General features: G+C 41.1%; 1 protein-coding gene across 2 annotated transcripts in view; it reads right to left on the reverse strand.

Annotated features, from left to right (window-relative positions):
- Nucleotides 1-2,531: 2,531 nt before the first annotated feature.
- Nucleotides 2,532-14,066, reverse strand: part of zgc:113516 (uncharacterized protein LOC541449 homolog) — a 50,102-nt gene continuing 38,567 nt past the window's right edge. Inside the window, exons 7-9 of one of the 2 annotated variants that reach the window (XR_005994233.2) lie at nucleotides 7,057-7,130; nucleotides 5,565-6,419; nucleotides 2,532-3,244 (exon numbers count right to left, since the gene is read on the reverse strand). Coding sequence is in view for 1 of the 2 variants with exons in the window: in XM_041837741.2 (XP_041693675.1) it covers nucleotides 3,175-3,244; nucleotides 7,057-7,130 (144 nt within the window). In the remaining variant the exon portion in view is untranslated. The remainder of the gene's footprint in view (nucleotides 3,245-5,564; nucleotides 6,420-7,056; nucleotides 7,131-14,066) is intronic. The other variant, XM_041837741.2, reaches the window with a different exon arrangement.

Consider the following 14,066-nt stretch of genomic DNA (forward strand, 5'->3'; position numbering starts at 1 on the left):
CCATTACATAATTTTCTGGAATTTTCTAAGCTGTTTAAAGGCACAGTCAACTTAGTGTGTGTAAACTTCTGACCCACTGGAATTGTGATACAGTGAATTATAAGTGAAACAATCTGTCTGTAAACAATTGTTGGAAAAATTACTTGTGTCATGCACAAAGTAGATGTCCTAACCGAAATTTGTGGAGTGGTTGAAAAACAAGTCTTAATGACTCCAACCTAAGTGTACGTAAACGTCCGGCTTCAACTGTATACTGAGATCATGTGACACTTAGATTGCACCCAGTTGGACTTTATTTAACTAATTATGTGACTTCTGAAGGTAATTGGTTGCCCCAGATCTTATTTAGGGGCTTCATAGCAAAGGAGTTGAATACATATGCATGCACCACTTTTCCGTTATTTCCGAGAATTTTGAGTAATCAAAGTGACAGTGACACATTCAATACTGCCTTGCACAGTCTTGCCTGCATCTAGCTGATCTAGGGTGTAATCATTAGTTCAACAGTTGCAAACAACAGTTTCTATTGGACAAATTCAGGTATGTTTATCCCCGTTTCGTTCAGTTTCATTCCGTTTAAGAAACATTTTTCAACAGAATCAGCGCAAAGAATAAACCCCTGATCACACAAACACAGTTCACTTTCATAGTAGCCACATACAAACAGCTCGTTGTATATATAATTCCTTCTTGCATCTATCTACGCGCTCTCTTCCTCTCACCTTTTCCCTTCGTTTGTGAACTTCAGTGCACGACACATCAGCTGTCTGTGACCAGGCGAAAAAACCTGTCCAAGCCAAACCTTCATATCATGACCGCTAACCGCTAAACACAGCCTACATCGTTGTCACGTCATTGTCAACATAGCTACTAGAACTAACTTCCAAGTCAAGTAAACCCGCTACAATCATGCTGTACAGTGTAGTCAGCAGCAAGCAGTTACACCAAAGGCTTACCTTGACTTGGAAGAGTTCCAGTGTTGGATAGCCATAGCCAGCTAGCTAACATGACATCCATCACTGATTGAGCTGGTTGTTTTAATAGGCTAAACTAGCTAACTGCATTGGATGCTAGCTAAGTAAGTGAAAGTAAAAAATATAGCTAGCTCTCTCTCCTTAATTTTTGAAGAAATTAATTCAAGTATTGTCTTTCTCTCTCTTTGAGTCAACTACTCACCACATGTTATGCACTGCAGTGCTAGCTAGCTGTAGCTTATGCTTTCAGTACTAGATTCATTCTCTGATCCTTTGATTTGGTGGAAAACATGTTCATGCTGCAAGAGCTCTGATAGGTTGGAGGACGTCCTCCGAAAGTTGTCATAACTTTGTAAGTCTATGGAAGGGGGTAAGAACCATGAGCCTCCTAGGTTTTGTATTGGAGTCAATGTACCCAGAGTAGCACAGAAGCTAGCTGTCCTCCGGCTACACCATGGTGTTACCCTACAGAGTGCTGCTGAGACTACTGTAGACCTTCATTGCAAAACAGTGTATTTTAATCAATTATTTGGTGACGTGAATATATTTAGAATAGTTTTATCTAAAAAGGATAACTTTTTTTATGTTTCACTATTTTACTCCCCTTCCTCCTTTGAGGAGCCTCCACTGCACTAAACATTAATGTGTTTTTTCCGAGGCCTCCCCTTCCAGTGTGAGCGCCTTCCAGTGTGAGCGCTTGGTCCCACCATGTCTTGAAGGGGATGAGATGGCCTGGTTTGAATTAGACAACTGTTCTGTTGAGGTGACCGTCAGCGCTGCGGTCGCCTCTTGATTTCGTTAGCCAGCCCTCAGCACGCCTCGCATTATCATTGTACGACTTGGAGAATGGATTATCGGTTAAAGAGGCCTTTCTCGGTCCAACACGAGTTGGCTCGGTGCCCCTCTTGTTTGTTTTTTTTGTAAGACATTCCACTTCTTTTTGGGATGTTTGGGATCTCTTGGCTTAAATGTTTTAATCTGATGTTTTGGTTTAGGGCTCCGGGGGTAGGATGTACTGTAGTAGCACATTACTGAATACAGTTAGTACATTTGTGTGTTTCATTAGATATTATTATTTTAAGTTGATTAAGGCACTTTCTCATTTACAGCAACAGAGAAGAAATTCACTTCTCTGTCACACTACTCTTTAAAAAACGTTTTTAAATGAACTTTTGCCTCTGGAGGTGCTCTTGAGGCAAAAGGGGTCCTCCAAATGGACAGAGATATTGCCCAGATATTACCTCTCCACACCCATGAGCAAAAGCATAAATGTTTTTGCCCATATTGCATATAAAAAGCATATATGGCTGCGTTTACACAGGCAGACAAATTCAGATACTTTTTTCACTAATTGGTCTTTTGACAAATCACATCAGATTTTTTCACATCAGATCTTTTTCAGAGCTGATCTGACTGGTCAAAAGACCAATTAGTGAAAGAAAGGTCAGAATTGGGCTGCCTGTATGAATGCAACCATAGTAGCCAAAATCTGATGTACACCATTAGCAACTAGATGTCCATAGTAGATATTTAACAGAGATGAATCCATAGATGACACACCCTCCAGCTTTTTATGCAATTGTAATGATTTGTACTGAAGTGGAGTTCAGCAAAAACACTTGCCTATGCATGCTGCAGTATATACTGTACAATATACTGTTCAATGTACATTGTATGAACTATTTATTTATCTAATAGTCATATTTTGGGCAACAAATGAAAGCAATCCTCTAACAAAACAATGGAAGCAGAGCATGATGGTAATACCATCTTGAAATAATACAACACTGATGTTAAAATCCATGCCAGTGGACATTTAAAAAAATGTCCCAACTGAGCTTAATGTTGAATGAGCCTGCAAATAATCGTCTTATGATTTTAGTCTTAGTTCTTGTGGCTTTGAGTAACTTGGCTAAATATAAATTAACGGCTTTCTGGCCTGGAAGCCATCTCAATTTTCCAAAGGAGGTTATCTCCATACTCACTGTGGTAAAACAAATATTTTGAGAATCAGTTGGAATTACACCAAAACATTGAGTAACTGTAACAATCAAGTGTACATTTTCTGGAAACTCACATGGTTATATTGCCCGCATTCTTTTGCAACATTTCAACATTATGTATAGATAAAAATACTATCTTAAATTAAAATAAAGATGCAGCAGACTGCAACTGTTTACATTTCTTCGGGCTCAGTTTTCTAACTAAGAGTCAATCCAAAGTATTCTTCCTTCTTCTCAAAGTAGTAGTCGAATCGGGCCATGGCATACCTGCAGATAGAGAATAAGAGATGAAAGACCATGAGGTGTGCCATGTGTACCATAATAAGGCTGGGATTCAATCCAAGGCGCATTATAGCGCAGCGCGCTAGACAGCCGACAATGCACCTTTTAAAGGCATTTACCTTGACTTTCACGGATATCTTATTCACGGTAAATGCATGTCGGCTCAAGTGTAAATTACCTTAAAACGTATGTTGTAGTGCTCTGCTTTATAAAGCGCCTTGGATTAAATCTAACTCTCCTCATGAACACACCTGCATGAACACAGGTGGAAAGACATTGACGGAAAAACACATTTCTTTGTTTACCGTCAACAGTTTACTATAGTAAAGTACAGCTAAATAATCCACACTAAAATGAATATGCCGTAAAACACAAAGAAATTAAACATCTGGTGTTTATTCAAATAAAATGTTTTCACCTGCACTGCTAATTAATATTGAAATCATGGATTTACATGCTAATGAGTAAAAAGATGATAAATAAATTATTTTTTAAGTGTCGCAATGCTCTGCGACCTACTGTATATCCATTCTGTCAAAAGCATTTGGAACTGTATAGGAGATGATTCGGGATCAGTCCCAGTCTTGTTTGGCTGGCCCTGATAGTATTTTCAGCGTTTTTCTACACTCGTGAACTGTGCTTCAGACTCCAGCATAGAGACTTATTAATCAACACAAATGTGTTGCCATAACACTTGCTTTCAGGGAAGGAAAAAACATTCTTAATTTATAACCATTGTCACAGTTATTTCAGCGACGCCAGATAAAAGTAGCAAGCAATTCAGTGAAAGCACTTTAAATCTTCCTCACTCTACGCTGCCTTGCCTTTCGGGGTTGGGGTTGGGGGGCATGAGAGAGTGGTTAATTGATTTTGACAAATGATAATGATGAAATTAAAATAACGTGTACAAAGATTGGGATTTATACCAAATGTCATCCTGCATTTCATATCCTGTAGATAAACTGATGATAATGGGACTTGACAATCAAATAATCAAACAATACTGATTGGGAAAACCTTGTGATAATGACTAAGGTTTTCTAATCAATAGATTACACATTTTCTTGATTCCAAGGCCAATTTCTCCCTCTTACTTTGGACAAACTGTTTTACTATTTGTTTTTAAAATTGTATGAACTGCCTTAATTTTGCTGGACCCCAGGAAGAGTAATGGGGATCCATAATAAATACAAATACAGTATGTTGTATCTTCACAGAAGTTGTCCCAAAATGGCATTGCTTTGTGTCCTTGCCTTTCATTACATTAAGTTTGTTTTGACTTTCAACATCTCAATAAAGTACAGTTTCTTTTAAAGACATGTTTCAAAAGTTAACGGAGAGTAAAGTGGTTTTGTATTTGTTTGAACCATGTTGTTCAAAACTTCAATACATCTAATGTATGTGTGTGCTCTTGCCCTTGGCTATTGTGCTCATCTTTCAAACAGAGTGAAGTTTCAAAAGAACGGAAAATGGAGACATAAAGGACTTTATCGTTAACTCTTCAATGCTGGCTCAGTATATAGTGTGAACCTTACTGGACCGTGCCTTACCTCGGTGATGAAAAGACTAATTTAGATACAATAATATGCCATTTAGCAGACGCTTTTATCCAAAGCGACTTACAGTCATGTGTGCAAACATTTTTACGTATGGGTGGTCCCGGGGATCGAACCCACTACCCTGGCGTTACAAGCGCCATGCTCTACCAATTGAGCTACAGAGGACCACAAAGTTGTATTACATAAAGCTCTATTCCAGTTCCACCACTTACCCATTGGCATTGTGTGTGGTTGATGTTGTTTTGTTGTATTTGTTTGTATGAATCTTTCACTCTGTTAAAATTGTTAGTTTGGGCCTGAAATTGGCAATGACATAATGGAAAGGATAATAAATTGTTTCTAATGTTCAATTTGAGAAAAGGTTATTTATCTGAAAAATGTAGAACTTGTTTTAGTCGTCATCTGACTTCTAAGAGTATCTTGGTTAACCAGAAAACAGTTATTGTTGAAAACGAATTATTACAAATATTTCATTATATTTTTTTCCATCTAACCATCTGTTGTAATTTGCAGTTTTTCCATTTTGCTTAAAGATTAAATAAGTCTATGGTTATATGATGTAGGCATACTGTTGGACACGCGACCTCACTGACCACATGAAGCGCAGTAAAGAAAACCTACATTTAACTTCTCCAACGGTATTAAATGAAAATGAAACTAGAAAAACTCCAATATCATCTTACAATAAAATAAATGAATAAACATTTTCCTATTTACTATTTTCACACACTGAAAAGCAGTTATACCATTCCACAATGTGCTTTTGTCCATGTCCCCATTTTCTTCACTCGAACCATTCCAAACAGTGGGCCTCTTACTCATTTCCTCATAATAATGTCTTCGTCAATTTGGCTTTGGAAGTATGGAATAACCGCTGCCTTGCCAATATATTCACAAACTCAACCGCTGCCTAGCAGATACAAGTGAAACAAAAAATAAATAAAGTCAATATCAACGGTAGGATGGGAGGCAGGGAGGGTGGAGTTCATGCATTCCCCTTGCGGCTCCCTAAAATCACATGCACATGTGGCTTTGGTTAAGTGTGAGGCCTAGCAGTTGCCTGTCACTCGTTGAGTAGTCAGCAGAGATTTGGCTCAAAGGGATAACGCAACAAGTAAATGGGCACAGAGAGAAACACCCCAACAAACCTCCATCACGAGGACCCTCCTTCTCCCAGTCTAGGACATAGGCTGTCTTCTGGAGGCTCTAGAGGGGGACTTTACCCTGTAAGTGGCTGGTGCAAACTCACTGTTGTTTTCCACCTTGTTATGGTTAACCTTAGATTTGGGGTATAGGGATGTAATCTGACCCTTGCTATGCACTTTGGGGCAACTTGTGCCTGGAGCTTAGTGGGGCTAGACAGGCTAACAGCTACATATAGCCGAACCAGGGATGAGAGACAGACAGGGAAGACCAATGAGACTGGAACAATACTGCCTCTGTTCCATCTGCTCCTGCTGGATCGCATTTCCTCCAAAGTTCCGATAGAAAAGTGGTGGGGCCCTTGTCACTGATCCACAGAGCGGACAGCAAAGCCACACAGAGAGGAGGGTGCCGTTTGTCAATAGTGGTTAACGTCAGCACAGTGGCGACTGCTGCTTCTGTGGGGTACAATGGGGCATGGGAGGAGAGAGGAGGAGGAAAGATAGAAGAGGAGAGGAATACTTTCTGCTCAGAGAACTATGCTGTTTAATATACATTTTTGTCCCCCTGAAAATACAAATATTTGTTACTGGAGCTAATGTGTTACCGGGTGATTTGATTAAAGTTAATCCATTGTGCAATAATTGTTCTTATTTCTCATAAAGGTTGTGTGAATGTTGGGCGGCAGGGATCTGAAGAGAGGAAAGGCTATTCATAGTAAAGCTATGTAAACCCTTGTAGGTTTTACTTTGTATCAGCATTTAGAAGTAACAGACAGGGCACAGACATCAGTTCAACGTCTAGTTTTGATTTATATTTGGTTGAGTTGTCAAATAACGTGAAACATGAAATCAACAAAACAATTCACCATGTCATTGGATTTAGGTTAAAAATAAAAATAAGAAATGCCCTTACGTTGATGACTTTTTACAAATCCAATCAGTTTTCCACGTTGATTCAATGTCGTCATTTACACTTTTTGGGGTTGAAATGACGTGGAAACAATGTTGATTCAACCAGTTTTTGCCCAGTGGGAATATTGGTCAGTAAAACCTGAGTCCCACAGTCAAGACTCTAGAGATACAGGTCACTCACCTTTCAAAGTCAAAATCAATGGAGGAGTATCTGGCCTGCAGGATTGCCCAGAGACCCCAGAAGAAGTTGGAGGCCTGCGAATAGATGGAGAAAAACAGAGGGATAAGGAGAAAGAGTGAGAGAAGCAAAAGTTAGGATACAGGTTGCCTGCTTGTTCAGGCCAGGATTGCACTTGACCTCATCTTCTGTATAAATCGAATGCTTTACCCTGTGACTAACATAAAACAACATTTATTACTATTGAATAGAATTCAGTCTTGTCTATCTTAAAGTTCACCGAGGGGTCATATCGAGACATTGTAGCCTGCAAAGAGCTGTTGATCTGAAGTGCTTTAGACGCCAGAAAACAATAGAAAATCCTCTCTGGTTATTGTCCTGTCCTGTATGTCACCAGCGGCCTTTGTTCAACATTGCTGTGGTTTTGAGGATGTACCTCTCATGGTGAAAGATTGTGTGCCCACCGGACAGAAATGTAATGAGCTTTCTTATGCCGCGTGCTGGGCGACTCATGATGGCAGGACACAAACAGATGTCACTGTTTTCAATGAGACATTGACGACAAATGCTGCGACGGCTGACAGAAAATACTGTCCACTGTGGCGGGACGGAATTTGAGGCAAGAGCTGAAATAGAGGCCCGGACTCTAACTTGCAAGAGGTGTATTGTTTTGGGATGTTATTTACGGAAACATTTTCATGACAGGGTTTTGAATACCCATAAACCACATGTGAATTGTGGTTTTGCTTTCCCTGTGTTTTGATTCGGAAAAATAAGGGGAAAAGTGAAACGTTAATATTGAATTGTTCCCTTACTAATGGAATTGCTCCCATAGGTCTATAGGTCTCCACGCCTACATACATTTCTGTTGTCATCCACCCTTATTGGAATTCTCTATGGTGGGACCACTAATCACTTCCTAACGAGTTCCATGCAGACCTCTGTGCTGTGGCCGAATTATATAATCACATTTTTATTTGATAATCAAATAAAGGGCGGAATGAAATACTGGAGCAGTATGTGGTTTCCCCTTTCCTTTTTTTTCCTGGCACATTTTCGTATGTAACGTCTCTCCTCGGTTCTAGATGGAGATTGAGTGCAGTTTTTTTGCTATGATTAATAACTCCCCTCCATTAAGATGCCATTAGCCTAACTCTAAGAAGAGATGGCCAATGACAGGGAACCATTCAGAAAAGCCCAGAGACGAAGCATGCTACTAATACGAGATAGGGGAGGCATCACAGAGTCACAGTCTTTGGCCCTTCGGTACCTGGGAGGGGGTTCCCAGAGGGGGACAAATAAGATTCAGATCAACTTTATTATACCACCAGGGGGAAATTCATTTGATCATGTGCTTAAAAAGATGGTACATAAAACATGAAAACACAGAAACTACACAATATAATTAATTAAAAGTGCTATAGCTACACAAAGTGAAAGTGCAATATGCTGTATACTCGAGGGACCAACAGACTATCTATTATACAGCCTAATGGCTGTTGGAAAAAAAGAGTCCCCATATCTATCTGTTTTAATTTTATTTTGAAAAAGTATCTTTCCCCTTGTCCGGCTGCTGCTGTGACTGAGTTTTGAGTGAAGGGGATGAGTACTGTCCTGTAAAATGCTTTCAAGTTTTAGGAGGATGAGTTTTGTGTACAGGTTGGTGACTGATTCTTGATCTATACCAATTATCCTTCCCGCCGTCTTGATCAAGCGCTGAAGCTTGACTTGGTCTTGCACTCGCATGTTTCCATGTATATCAGACCAAAGGACAGCACACTCTGCAGGACAGATTTATAGAACATTTGTAAGATATGGCAGTCGACATTAAAATGGTTCAAAACATTCTCTATTGCAATTTCTTTATCGTAGAGAGAGTCGTAGAGAGCCCAGTGTGCCTTGGCTCGCTCTGTCTGGGCTTAAGATGGGGAGAGGAGCAGCGGAGAAGCTCCCCTCCCAAGAACATTGGACGAGAGCTACTCCTTAGTGATGCCACAGCGACAGCGGAGACGATTTGTCTATTAAAGGGCTCTAGGAAATATCAAAACATACCCCAGCAGTTCAAAGGAGCATCAATAGCAGTTATTTTTGTGATCGATGGAGGGCAATTCCACAGTAACGGATAACTGTAACAAACCATAAAACTCTATGCACAAGGACTACTTTGAACAATATACATTAAAAAAATGTACAAAACACAGTTACTGGAAGAACGGTGCAGATGCAAAGTTTGGAAAGAGAATTATGGTAAAATCTTTCTGCGACCACATTTACCAAAAACAGAAATAATCGGTTGTCAGCTATGACATGACACCTTGAGTTTAAAAAAAATCATTTTGGTTATTGAACTACAATAAGTGACTTGGATTTACACCCGGTAACATAATTACGGTAACGGAATTACACAATGGGTCCCTGATCTGTACTATACAGAAATGCATAATCATGGATATAAATGTCACTCTCTACATGGTGATGTATCCTGAATAGGTACACAAATGTAGAAATATGCAATATCCTCATTTGCATATTTGGGTATTATTCTACACACTGGCTACATTTGGTTGGTTTGTAGCTCAGTTGGTAGAGCATGGCGCTTGCAACGCCAGGGTTGTGGGTTCGTTTCCCACGGGGGGCCAGTATGAAAATGTATGCACTCACTAACTGTAAGTCGCTCTGGATAAGAGCGTCTACTAAATGACTAAAATGTAAATGTAAATGTTTGTAGCGGACCAAATCTGAACCAATCATAGACGTCTATGTTTCATAAGTTTGGACATCACAGTACAGTACAGTAGAGCAAAGTAGATTACAGTACAGTACAGCACAGCACAGTATAGTTCAGTACAGTAAAGCAAAGTATAGTACAGTAGAGTACAGTACAATACAGTTCATTATACTTTACTGTAGTTTAGTGTGCTGTACTGTACTGTAATGAACTCCATTCTACACTTATTTACTGTACTGTACTCTAATGTACTGTGCTGTCCAAACTTGTGAAACATAAACATCTATGATTGGTTCAGATTTGGTCCGGTCACCAATCATTGACATCTATGTTTGGGCCAAGTCAAGGCCGGTCCGGATGATATATCAAAGTCTGTGGTTTGTGACTACTATGATTTCCCATTTCCCAATTTGGTAACAGAATTACGAGTTTTAATCACTTAATAATTAATAAAACAAAATTGATATTAGTAAAAACACCATAACTAATTGGTAGGTCTACTTTTACTTCCCTCTGGTGAAAAACTGGTTGAATCGATGTTGTTTCAATGTAATTTGGCAACGTATTGTGATGTGGAATCTACGTGGAAAATACATTGGATTTGAGGGTGGAATTTAAAATCACAGGATTATGTCATCATTGTAACCAATTTTCAACATAGACAAACCTTATAATAAAAAATCAAAAAATATATACCTTTGAAACAACGTCAGATCTTCAACATTATATGCTGGGCAGCACCTCCTACTGGATAGTTGATCTAGCTACAGCTATTAATTTGGTCTCCCATCCAGGGTTTTAACCAAGCCCTGCTTATCTTTGATATTTGCCACTGACTACTTGTCACGACATCCTCCGAAGCTGCCTCCTCTCCTTGTTCGGGCAGGCTTCGGCGTTCGTCGTCACCGGCCTTCTAGCCACTGCCGCTCCATATCTCATCATTCAAATTTTTTTGTCTTGTCTATTACACACACCTGGTTCATATCCCCTCATACACAAAAATGTATGCACGCATGACTGTAAGTCGCTTTGGATAAAAGCGTCTGCTAAATGGCATATTATATTATATTATTAGTACGTGTATAAGTGTTCCCTCTGCCCCCTTGTCCTTGTGGGTGTTTGTTTATTGTGAGGAGATAGTAGCTCGGTTGAGCTCAGAGTATTTTGTATTGCCGGGGTATTTTCCCTGTGTGCCTGTTTGTTCCAGTGCGTCTGTTTTGCACACTGGACTGGTTAAAGCTGTATTACGGAATAAACTCTGTATACTGTGATTTACCCTCCTGCGCCTGACTCCTTCAAATCACGCATCACAGAATCACCCACCCGCTATGGAGTCAGCGGAAGAGGAGCGCATGCCTGGATTCGTGGCACGGGTCCAGGAGCATTCAACAATGCTAGCCAGCTTGGGAGAAGCGATGGATAGGGTTCTCCAGGTCGTCCACCGCCTGGAGAGGAGAGGATCGGTCGAGACCAGCTGGGCAACCGGATCCAGCCACCCACACCCCAGCACCCAGAGGGATCTATATATCCCAACCACAGGATTTTGACGGCACTGCTGCTCTCTGCCAGGGATTCCTCCTCCAACTGGAGCTCTACTTCTCCAGCATCAGCCCGGCCCCATCGGAGCGGGAGAAGGTGTCCGCCCTCATCTCCTGCCTCTCTGGGAAAGCCCTGGAGTGGGCCAACGCAGTCTGGAATGAAGGAGGAGCCGCATTGGACAACTACGGGGAGTTCGGCTGGTCTGCGGGAGGACGTCCGAAGGGAGCTAGCCTGCCGGGACACCATGTTGTCCTTCTCTCAACTGGTGGACATGGCCATCCGTTTGGACAACCTGCTGGCGGCCAAAGGACGTCCTGGAGGGGGTCTGCCCATTCCAACCCCGCCCGACACGGATCACGAGCTGATGGAATAAACTATGTGTACTGTGATTTACCCTCCTGCGCTTGACTCCTTCAAATCACGCATCACACTACTACCAATGTGCTATCATGAGAATGATTGCCAGAGCTCTTAATAACTAAATATATTACAATCTCTCCCTCAACGTCAGCAAAACAAAGGAGCTGATCGTGGACTACAGGAAACGGAGGAGTGAGCACGGCCCCATCCACATCAATGTGGGACTGGTGCACTTCACAAAATAAATGGCATCATGAGGAAGGAAAATTCCTGTGGATATATTGAAGTCATCAGTCAGGAAGTTAAAGCTTGGTCGCAAATGGATCTTCCAAATGGACAATGACCCCAAGCATACTTCCAAAGTTGTGGCAAAATGGCTTAAGGACAACAAAGCCAATGTGTTGGAGTGGCCATCACAAAGCCCTGACCTCAATCCTATAGAACATTTGTGGGCAGAACTGAAAAAGCGTGTGCGAGCAAGGAGGCCTACAAACCTGACTCAGTTACACCAGCTCTGTCAGGAGGAATGGGCCAAAATTCACCCAACTTATAGTGGGAAGCTCGTGGAAGGTTTTGACCCAAGTGAAACAATTTAAAGGCAATGCTACCAATTACTAATTGAGTGTATGTAAACTTCTGACCCACTGGGAATGTGATGAAATAAATAAAAGCTGAAATAAATCCTTCTCTCTACTATTATTCTGACATTTCACATTCTTAAAATAAAGTGGTGATCCTAACTGACCTAAGACAGGGAATTTTTACTAGGATTAAATGTCAGGAATTGTGAAAAACTGAGATTAAATGTATTTGGCTAAGGTGTATGTAAACTTCCGACTTCAACTGTACATTTTACCTTGTCTTGGAGGTCCTCAGAACATTTCAAGAACATTTAGAAAATGTTATATTTAAGTTGACCTAATATTACCACAACATTCTCAGCATGCACATTTGTAGCTCCTTAAAGCACAAGAAAGCAGATAGAAATACATCCCCATTATATTTCTCTCTCCAGGCCCACTACAAGGTGATATAGACACACAGCATTTTAATCTCGCTAACGTTCAGTCCATGGACAATAAAGTAGACGAACTCAGGGTGAGGCTCTCCTTCCAGAGAGACATCAGGGGATGTAACATATGCAATCATGGCTATCTCCAGATATACTGTCCCTGTCAGACAGCGGAGTTCTCCGTCCATCGCGAGGACATGAAGAAAAAAATCTGTAACTCTGCTGCGCTGTGTCAGCACAATGGACAGAGCATGCCGCGGTGTGTGTAGGGGTGCTATGGAAAGTGACTGGGGTGGTTAGGTATGACTTCTTTGGGTTTCCATAAAAAGCGGGAAAAAACATTACTCATCTGTGGTAGGCTAAGTGAATAACGTGATTCACCTCCGCCTGTAATATTGGATTTTGATTTATAAGGGCCTGGTCAAGTTTACTGTTGAAGCTGTTTAACTCAACTCTGCCTCATGCCCGACCACTACAGCGTTTAATTAGCTTCTTAGCTAGCTGTAAAAAGCCTTGTGTTATTAGCCCTAGCCTATTTAGCTAGCTCTAACCAACTAATCTGCCACTGCCACGATGGATATCAGAAATTGGCTTCACCAAAGTACCTAAACAAAGCCAAAAGGAGAAGGAGAGCGATGAGCGGCATCAAACCACAGAGGCCGACGCCAAGCCCAGCAGCGATGATGTTGCCGAGCTCCGGCTACGTCCGCGTGCAGAGCCTACCCACCCTTCAACAAGTGCCGCCAGAATAATGGCTCCACAGCCCCCTCCACCTCCAACTCTTCCTGACAATCTTGGAACAGAGGAGCCAGCCCAGGTTAGCCTAGAATCCTACCCTAGCCGCAGGTTTTCTGTCCAAAAATTGTCATTTAATAGCAACTGGTTCATAGGAAGAGTGGCTGGAATACTTGGTTACTGCAGAATTCAATATAATTCCCAAATGACACCCCTAGGTATAGTTACATATCAATATGTTTCATCATAGAAATAGCTATATTTTATTATGGTTTTCTTGGTAGCCTGTTGGTTTTTGTGGTTGTAAATGTAACTGTACGTATTTGGGGGTCAAATTTGATGCACAGAAGTGTATTGTGCCATATCACAACGTGTTGCTGCATGTGTTATTGTGTGTGTTTTTTTTTGCGTTATTTGTAACTTATTTTGAACATAATTTTTCTGCCACCGTCTCTTATGACCGAAAAGAGCTTCTGGATATCAGGACAGTGATTACTAACCTCATACTGGATGAAGATTTTTTCTTTAACGAGTCGGACGCGAAGGATTTTCTTCAGACACCCGACAAGGCCCAAATCCCCGTCATTCACATGAGAAAGAGACAGGGGTGCCTTGTAAGGATCTGACGGCGAGTGCGTA

This window comes from Coregonus clupeaformis, chromosome 19, assembly GCF_020615455.1.
Source record: "Coregonus clupeaformis isolate EN_2021a chromosome 19, ASM2061545v1, whole genome shotgun sequence".
NCBI classification, from domain to species: Eukaryota; Metazoa; Chordata; class Actinopteri; order Salmoniformes; family Salmonidae; genus Coregonus; species Coregonus clupeaformis.